The sequence below is a fragment of the Poecilia mexicana genome, unplaced genomic scaffold (assembly GCF_051168715.1).
Source record: "Poecilia mexicana isolate PSO_F unplaced genomic scaffold, ASM5116871v1 scaffold_19, whole genome shotgun sequence".
Taxonomy (NCBI): Eukaryota; Metazoa; Chordata; class Actinopteri; order Cyprinodontiformes; family Poeciliidae; genus Poecilia; species Poecilia mexicana.
Genome location: NW_028263388.1, coordinates 13131600 through 13141459, shown reverse-complemented (window position 1 = coordinate 13141459; position 9860 = coordinate 13131600). Strand labels below are relative to the sequence as shown.

Genomic DNA, 9860 nt, shown 5'->3' with positions numbered 1-9860 from the left:
AGTTGCCTTGTTTAAAACCTTGGTTTATTCTCAATTTAGGTGGTTTTGTTGCGTGCCTTATTGGGTGCATGCAAATGTACGTGTTTTTGTTGCAAGAATCAATTTAAATATATATTTTTTTCATTTATTATTCAGGGATCTCCAGCTTAATAAAGCCCTCTGCCAAATTAATACCCACGTTTCATATGCTTGCATTGCCATTTAGCTATTTTCTACTTCCATTTCTTACCTGAGCAAAATGACATATTTTTACACGTTTGTTCTTTATTTTGAATCTTTTTATTTTTTTGAAAATGGGGCCCATCCAATTGAATTTCAGCGTTGGTTCTGTGGATATAACGTTTGGGCTGAGACCACCAATTCACGACAGTTTGAGCGTTGTTATATTTTGCTCTGGAGGTTTAAGTTTTGTTCTGCATTAAAACTTATTTTTCCATTTGACTTGTATAAAATAGGACTAATTATAACCCCTAATCAAACTTAACCTCTTAATTGACCTAATGCTGCAAGGTATTATCTACTGCACATGTGTCAAACTCAAAGCCCGTGGGCCAAATCTGGCCCGCCATGGCTTTCTGTGTGGCCCTCTAGATTCTAAACACCAAGTGTGCTTAAATATTATGTTGTCAGTCAAATCGGTGCAGTTTTTATCTGTTCACTGTCAAATTATGTCAATCAGTCCGTCCAGTTTCTCGAAATTATTGTGGAAATTCACGCAAAATCAACAAATTCACGTAATTTCCTTCACTAATAATTGGGAGTTTATTGCAGATTTTTCTCAAAAATTGTCAAAAACTTTCTTAATTGTCCTAAACAGCTGCCTCAGCCTTAACCGATATCATAAATAAGCTGAAATATTGCAAATATTTCCAAATTAGTACCACAAACACAAAAAAGTAAAACACAAAAGGTAACACAAAATCCTGGAGGGACTGAAATACGTTCAATAATATTTAATTTTGAGAATTTATTGGTATCTTAAGAGTTTTTGAACAGGTTTTATCAATATATTCTGGCACATCCGGCCCTTTAAGAGCTTGATTTGGCCCAAAACACAAATGAGTTTGACATCCCTGATCTACTGGAATCATATATTTTCATTCCCCTGTAGAGGACAATGAGCATAATGTAGAAAATCACTGTAATTGAGGATATTATGTAAAATTTACTTTTGACCTTCATTTCATGTTATGATATTCTCTCATCAAAAATATACTTGCAGTGTTGCTTTGATTCTTTCACGCATGCTTCATAAATCTCCTATGGCAGCCATTCAGGAGGAGCGCAAGTGCTTGCCCATACAATGCGCTGCGTATTTATCCAAAGCTCTGCCTTGTTATCTGCCGTGCATGCGTAGACGAAACCCTGCAGCTGTATTTTTTCAGCATGTGTGCATTCACACCGGCAGAGTACTTCACACCTACCATATGCAGGGGGTTGTTCCTGAAACGTTTCACTCCGAAACCTGCTTTCAAACATTCCGATGCGAGACACTCCGGTCCCTGGAGACTTGGAAAGCTTTCTGGACATGTGGCTCGCAGTAAAAATGTAGTGGTTTTAATGAAGAGCGGCTCCATGTAAACAGGGCCTATAAACGGGACCGCAAAGACCGAGATGAGCAGTTCTAAAAGCTGTTGAATGACAAGAAGGTGTTGTTGGGGTTTCCCTCCCACCGCCATTATTATAAACCCTGACAGATTTATTTAAACACATCTTGCTAAATCGACTTAGTACATTTTAAGCAAAGTGTGTTTGGGAAACAAATGTTTACATCATGGAAAACTGGCCCTAATGTGTGTTTATGCCAAAGATCCGTTTGTTCAATCCAAATTTGGAAATGAACCCTTGCAGAATTGGTTTGAAGTGTAAGTTTATCTGGGGAAAATATAACTTATGCTTGAAAGAGTGTGTTGTTTGCACTTACTTGGATTGAGATGGTGGCACCGTTCAAAGGAGGGCGAGAGCTCAGAGAATTTCACTTGATTGTTGAGGGGAGAAAACAACAAATTTGCCGTCAGTGCGTGGAATCTGGCACTGGGATTTTATGGTGATTAGAAAAAGCTGATCATTTAGTTGGCTGAACATTAATGTTGGGATTCCCTGGTTACTATGGGTCTTATGATGCTTAGGAAAGAATCCCCCCTCCCAACTAATTCTAAACTCATGGTGTTTTTGAAGTCAGCAGAGCTTGGAGGGAATTTCTTGGGAAACAGTTACAGTGATAGATTTGATGACTCATTCCCAGGGACCCTTGTCTCCAGTTCATCTTATGGTTTCTTCTTTGTTCGACCCGTCAAGAAACAGATCTGTTTCTCATTATTGATGAACTCAAACTTTTGAGTGTTCTTTATTTATTTTATTTTTTTTCCATTTTGAGACAGGTTAGGAAAGCTGATTTAAGAAAAATTCATTTTAAACAGCTGACACCAAAATAATATGGAACCCTCACTTATTTTAAGGGTAGTTATGTGTATCTTGTGTGTTTTTGCTGAGCAAACGATTTGTCTAATTTTGGAGTGTTTTGCAGCTCTTTAATGTAGCATCGTGTTGAGCTCTTCCTGGAGCTAAAATTGCTGCACAAGCAAACTATAAAGACAAACTGTTTTATGAGGGTAATAAGTGCCAAAATACTGAGGACATTTTCAAGGGTAGCAAGTATCTTCTTTCTCCGTGTTTTATTCTGAATCTATGAGGGAGTTGCTCTTTTCTTTGAGTTCACAAAGATTAAACATGAACAATGTCTGCTGAAGTAAAGCTCCGTCTTCTGCTTCAGCTGCTGCTGCTGGCGAGTCCAAGAAGCTTCTGTCTGGGGGAATATTCTAAAGCACGACGTGGCAAAATGACTAAATCCCGGCATATACTTCATAGCAACAGAGAAATGTGTTCTCTTTTCCAGGGTAACAAGAAATTTGCGTCATTTCTTGCTGCCCTGGTTTGGGAGCTCTTGTAGCTTGTTATTGATTCACGTTCTGGGCAGAACATTTTTCTTGTGTGGAGTCCGAGAAACATTAAGTGGGTGTGCTGCAGTGTGAGAAACCCGTAAAGATTTCATTTTGGTGCTTGGTTAGAGTGAAATTACCTTGCTGTCAAGAAGAACTTTGTTGTTGTCCTTACAGCCTGGAGCAAAAGAACTAATTTATCTGTTCTTGTGGACTATGCACAGGCTTTAAAAGCCTTTGAGTCAACTCTTTGTCGCAATACTTAGCCTAAATGACCACTCTGTCCGAGTATACCACATTACTAGGAGAGATGGTGTTTTTTTTGGTTTTTCTTCTAGTAACAGCAACATTGCAGTGTGATGTCACAAATGCCATCTGCTTTCTTTGGGTTCCCACTGGTTGGCTAAAGAAACGCACTACAAATGGGAAACAAGGAATATGTGGGAAGTGAAAATCATTTAAAAAAAGAGGAAAAATGAAAAAAAGAAAATCTGAGAACTGAATATAAAAATGCCACGTGGAGATGAATGTTCACAGAAGCTTATTCAGAGGAAATGTGTCATTTCCCCCCCGTCCCCTCCTGAGGACATAAAAACATAATAACTAGGGTGGTATAATGTTGTGCAGTTGGATCCCTTTGAGCTCCTTTTCACAAACATACAAGTTGCAGCTAACGTGTTTGTCCCGAGCGAAAACCGTTGCAACGTCCAGTGTTTTGTCTGGTGTTAGTCTTCCTTTTTGGAGTTTTGCTACTTATAAAATGCAGTTTATGTTAAGAAAGTTGGAGTGGACAAAACATGTGTGAGGTATTTTGCAAATGCCAGACAATTCATTGGTGCAAGGCAAAACTGGTTCTTGATGCGGACTAAGAGTAAAGTGGGATGACACTGGGAGTCAATTCTTCCCCAGTGTCATAGCATCTTAATGGTAATTGTAAGTTGTTGAGAGCTGTCCACGGGGGGGCAAAGGTCCATTACAATGAAGAGACGTCAGCTTAGCCATTGTTTCTTTTAGTCCTAAATGCGACTCTGACAGTGATGTTGATTCTGACAGTTTTTACATTCATTACAAGCGTCATTAGCAGAGTCATTAACCCTGAGAGGAAATATTGACCACTGACAGGAGACCCTTATCCGTTCTTAGAATCTAGTAATAAAGCTTGTAAATAGTGACTACAAATGTAAGTTTGCAAGAACATAAGTGTGGATAATGTTAATTACATTGTGGTTCTTATCCAGCAAAGCATTGGGCTTATACTCCTGCTTTCTTTACAATTTAAGTAAATGCAACAATGTACTTTAGATAAGTGTGCTATCTTGCCCCCACACAGATTTGCATACAGCAATCGTCGATGTTGTACACATAATAAAAGAAAGGGCAGCCAGCCGAGGCATTAGTGTAAGAACCAAAGACGAGATACTAAATGTTTCTGTCTGATACGTCCTGTCTGACACTCAGACCATGTAAATTCAAAACTACAATGGATGAAAACATTGAATACTAATTATTTAGTTAGAGAATTAGTTAAATTATAACCAGCCTTGTCCCTACGGCTCACACTTGATCGAAATACACAAAAACTGCAATAAACGAGTTCCACGTGGGCACTGAAATCCCCAAATAAAAAAATAAGTGTGAAAATAAATCAAAGTCAAAGTTGTTTGCAGTGCAATAACATAAGACATATGTAGAATAGCATCACGTGTGTAATCTTGAAGCTGATGGTCTACAGCAGCAAGAAGACCACACCGGTCGCGACTCTTGTCTAGTGAGAACAGGAAAGCAAGTCTAAAATTCACACAGTGTCAAACATTTAGCGGTGACAAATATGGAAAACTGCTGCCTGGTAATGCAAGTTTCAATTTCAGCCGCACCATTCAGATGGTCAGGAATGGTCAGAATTTGCAGTAAACAGCATTAAAGCATATTCTAATGGCTACTTACAGAAAAAACATTCACCGTCTCACTCAGGTGAGCACTTTTGACACGTAGTGGAATGTGAAATGTGTATTATGGATGTAAATCAGATAGATCTGTGACGCTGTCATTTCAGTGTGGAGAAAAGTCTCAGACCAATGTTTCTTTCTCCCTGCTGAATCTATATGAAAGACGATACAAATGCAGTTTGTTTTTTTTAGCAAACATATATGTACTTTCACACGTATGCTGGAAACGAACCACTGACGGCAGAGTGAACTTGCCATCAGTGGTATAAGAAGTAAAATGTGTAACATCCTATCTCGTCCAACATAGAATATTACATACAAAGCTCTCAACAAATCTTGACACTGCAACAGAAATATAGAGAGCAAGCATTTTTCTTTGTCTGATTGTGCTTGGAAGATTATTTATTATGTATGATGGATGTGGTTATACTGTCTCCATGGCCAATTCAATAAGCAGGTCTTAATATTTCTGTAACTGGTCCAAAATGGGCTCGATGAAATAAAAATATTGCCCACTGTTGCTCTGACTGATAGTCAGGGTTTTAGGAATATAAAAGCTTTTGGTAATTTATTTATTTATTTTTCATTTTCATATCCTTTTCATAAAACGTTAACCCCATGCAGAGTAAAGGATTATGTTGGCTGAACAAACCCTGCGGCCATTGTTTGCAGCTCTGGATTTACAAGCTGCTGTCGATGGTAGGCCCAGAATCAATTGTAAATATTACGTAAAGTTATGAAATCACAGTTTGATGTTAAGCCAGGGGCCCCGTGTGTTAAAACGGCACAGGAATGGAAGGGATTCTCTAAAAAGAAATGTATAAAATGCTTGGAACTTCCATTTTGTTCGCCCCGATTTTAAAGGGCTGTCCTTTCAGATGCCAAATGGGACAAAGTCCAAATGAAGCCTGCTCTGCTGCAGCAGAATTTACATGTGAAATGAAAACGGTAACATTCAATTTACATTGTCACACACCAGTGCAGCTGTTAGAAATGGGTTCACCTAAGTCCATATTTAAGACCTAAGTTCATATTTATCAAGATCTCCAAACAGGCACAATATTCAACGCCAGAAAGTATTTGAAGTTACTGTTGCTGAACTTGCTGAACTTAACTGTTAATGTTTTAGAAAATTGGGGGAGAAATTTAAAAAAAATATATAAATTTGGATGATATTTTGAAACACAAAATCATCTACTAAAAAAAGCTACTTTCTGCAAAGTGTGATTGGGGAAAAGTTTTCACTTTTCTTTTGCAGCGATCGTTACTCATATTGACGCTGAGTGTTTCTTGAAAGATCTCAGTTGGTGTCTCTTGGCTCTACTCTTCTTGGAGGAAAAATGTGTAGGAATAAATATTGGGTTTTCATTAGCATTCACAGCTTTCCTGCCTGTGAGAACGAATGGCTGATGGTAATTACTCTTAATGAGATCACGGGGTTGTCTGCTGGGTGTGTTTCTCCAAATTGCTCCCAGCGAGGGGTCTGAAGCAGGATAGGGTTGGTGGGGGGGGTGATAAAGGTAGGGGGCCAGAGCTGTTTGCTTAGCGTTTCGGGGCCAGGACCTTTAGTGGCAGCACTTGTCACTCAGTGAGCAGTGAAACATGTCATGCATTTGTCTTCTTTTGTCCTCCTTGTTTGTTTGTCTAGCTGAGATAACCACACAGAGGTGGTGCTTGTCTTGGCAGCATTGTCAAAAACTCTTGTCAATGCCCCGTCTCCCCTCATTTGTCGCTTTGCTACTTGTCATTTGGCCAGTACTTTCAGCCTGCAGGGGGTAGCTCAGGCAATAAGTTAATCTATTAAAAACTAATTGTCTCCTCCTACCCTGTTGCTTGGACAAACAGTGAAGCGAGGGGGAAGTTGAGCTTTGTTGGCCTATAAAGGTCGTACGGGTAGAGGAGCTGGCAAGTGTCACTGCGTGGATCTCCTCAGCCGTTTCTGAGGAAAACAAAATACTGGGGCCTTCTTGAAGTTTCTCTTTTCCTAATTCTGAGGCAGCCTGTGTAGGTTATCTTTTTGCGTCTTTGGGATGTTGGGGGAAATGAATCTGGTTCTCCTGTTGGTGTGTTTTTCCGGTGCCGACGCTCGTATTTGGGCCTGGATGCTCAACATGCCTCACGGCCCTCCCAAAGACGGAGCTAAAGTTCTTAGAGAGAACTCTCCTGTGGCCAAAGAACTCACAGTAAGAATTTCTAACTTTTGTTTTAAGGCATTATCCTGTAAAAGTACTCAGTTACACATCTTCAACAGGAATTAAAAAAAAAAAAAAGTTTATTTTATTTTGTCTGCAGACTGTGTGCGACAGCGACAGAGCTTGTGGACGCGGTTTCTCGTGTGATCGTCACTTTGGTCTCTGTGTGCCTTTACGTGGAGAGGGTCAGTACTGTCGGAGGGACACTCAGTGTGTCCGTGGACTCCTCTGCATGTTTGGGAAGTGTCACCGCAGCATTCCCAATGGACAAGAGGGTAAGGATATGAACATAAAATCAAATCTTAAAACCTTTTCAAGGTCCTTACGCAGACTGGAAAGTATGGGGTTTGATTTCCGTATTTTCTAGGTCTGGATAAGTAGATTTGTTTCTTCTTTCTTCCTTTTTCTTTCCTTCTTTATGTCCTTCCATTATTCTTTTTCTTTGTGTTCTTTCCTTCATTGTGTCCTTCTTTCATTCTTTACGTCCTCCTTTCCTTCCTTGCAACATTTTCTCCTCCTTTTCTTTCTTCCTTCTATATTTTCCACATTCCCTTCTATCTTTCTTTCCCTCTGTATGTCCTTCTTTCTTCTCATCTTTATGTGCTCCCTTCTTTGCAAGCTTCATATTTAAAGCAGTAGAAATGTCTATGTATTTTCATAGCAAACTTTTGGTATTTTAAATTTTGAAAAGAACATAAAATCCTATAAACCCTGCAAAATTTAATCTCAAAACAATTTTTTTGGGGAAAAAAAGCGTAGTTAACCTGCTGTCTAATTCCTTCGTTTTCTGAATCAGGCTCCAGGTGTAAAGCTGACAGAGACTGTGGGCCTTCGATGTGTTGCGCTCGACATCATGGCGAGACGGTGTGCAAAAAGCGCCTGGCTCGCAAAGAGAGTTGCTATGTTCCCGATGGCGGCCTGGCGTTCAGCATCAACCAGATCTGCCCGTGCGAGGAAGGTCTGCTGTGTCGGGAAGACGGCAGGCAGAACCGCAGAGAGTGAGTACTCCCATTTAAACTGAAGTGGTTCCCTCAACAGACAACGAATCATGTGAGAAGCCATAAAATAATAATAATAATAATAATAATAATAATAATAATAAAAATGTTCCCAAAGCTTAAAGTTTTATTTGTCCATTTTTAAAAGTCAACCAAAACATTAGCAGAAATATTTGATAAGTTTCCATTTGATACAATTACACAAAATATATGATTAAAATGACAAAAATAAAACTTTTTTTTTTCAGTTGGATAATTTAGAAGCAGCGCCTCTAGTTGACATACTTTGCAGTTTATTAAGAAATAGTTATTTTTGTAAAAAGTACTGACTTTACTCTTCTTACAATGTTCTTTAGATTTTATTTAATTTATTTTGGAGGAAACGTATTGGGCAATCAAAACATAACTTATTGTTCCTTGTCTTTCAGGAGGGACTTTACCTATCAACCAGAACGGACGAGATGGACCTGCCAAGGGTCCAAACCTTAACATAAGGCCTCAAGATTAAATCTATTTATTATGTAAATATGATGTGTACAGAATAAATGTTTGTATTTCCGTGTGCTGTTTTGAAAGATGCCGTTAGATTAACGTAGTGAATATCTAGAAAAGCACTACTCTGCTCTGCGTAGCTGGGTTGAACTCATAAAACATCTTCTTTGTGTATTTAGTGATGTTTTCATTGGGGAAAAAAAAAAAAAAAGTGTGGTATGTATTTGTAATCAGACCCCGATTAAATATTTTGTGGAAAAACTTTTTGTGACAGACACACCTATGTTATTTGGGTACGTCTCTACCAGCCCACTGTTCTCTGTAAGAGAAGACGTGAACAGTTACTTTGTCTCCTTTCTGAGCACATTTCTTGAAGCACGTTTTTGGATCCCATGGTTCACTTGCATAACACAGAGGAGGAATCCAGCAACTCTCAATTGTTAGCATCGACAGGTGCTTGAAACACTAGCTGTCCCATTACACTCTTCTAGATCCGTATCTTCTTCGGTCAAACCTTTACCATTCCCCCAGTCGCTCCATTTAGATGCTAATTGTCTGCAGCTCGACTCTTTCAGATGAAAGGTTACTGAGTGCAGTTTTTCTGTGAACAACCTTACTGTCTAGTCTCGTTTCTTCTCATTCTTCAGAGTTTACAAAAAAATAAATAAATAAATAAAAATGGTAAGGTGGGTTTTGATATTGAGCCACTAAAATGCATTAAAGCTTACAAGTGAAAGTCTGGTGCAAATAGCAGGTATTTAATTTCTTAACAAATATAATTGAGAAACAATGCAACAAATCCATTCTAAGACACAAGCCAATATTACAAATTATTAGCAGGAATGACTAAGAAGAAAGCCACAAGACGGCTAGTATGTAGCTTAAAAACAAGCCAATAAGGAAGCACATTTCACACGCACAAGAAAGCCAGGTTAAACAAAAGTGATATCTAATAGCACAAGACTGTGAGGAACCCGATATTAGTCAGTGCTACAAAACCAGAGGCCTATCACCTGAACTTTAGAACACTACGGTCTGTGTGCTCCTCATCGTATCTGAGCTACCATCACATTTTAGAGTATCTTTACATGTCTGTTTGATCCACTGTGGGATTAATAAGTGACTACACTATTCAATTTGCAACTTTAAGGGTTCTCATGTGATGGAGGCCAAAATGATCCAGATGTAGAACCCTCTCTCTGCATGTTTCTCTTTTTTAACAATCTCATAAAGAGGTGCTGGTGAAACTGAAATAGGCTGTTAAGTGTTTAAGTGTGTAGTAAAAAAAAACAA

General features: G+C 38.9%; 1 protein-coding gene across 1 annotated transcript; it reads left to right on the top strand.

Annotated features, from left to right (window-relative positions):
• The first annotated feature begins 6413 nt into the window (after nt 1–6413).
• LOC106921400 (dickkopf-related protein 3-like) lies at nt 6414–8828 on the top strand. Its single transcript, XM_014993076.2, has 4 exons — nt 6414–7068; nt 7178–7352; nt 7874–8075; nt 8504–8828. Exons 1-4 carry the CDS (start codon nt 6916–6918, stop codon nt 8562–8564), a joined length of 591 nt encoding a protein of 196 aa, XP_014848562.1. The 5' UTR covers nt 6414–6915; the 3' UTR covers nt 8565–8828.
• Nucleotides 8829–9860: the final 1032 nt, after the last annotated feature.

What these genes read in the sequence shown, in the direction of transcription:
- LOC106921400 (XM_014993076.2), top strand. Translation starts at nt 6,916, where the DNA reads ATGTTGGGGGAAATGAATCTGGTTCTCCTGTTGGTGTGTTTTTCCGGT. An exon ending in CATTCCCAATGGACAAGAGG is followed by an intron (nt 7,353 to 7,873) that starts GTAAGGATATGA and finishes TTTCTGAATCAG; the next exon opens with GCTCCAGGTGTAAAGCTGAC. An exon ending in GGCAGGCAGAACCGCAGAGA is followed by an intron (nt 8,076 to 8,503) that starts GTGAGTACTCCC and finishes CTTGTCTTTCAG; the next exon opens with GAGGGACTTTACCTATCAAC.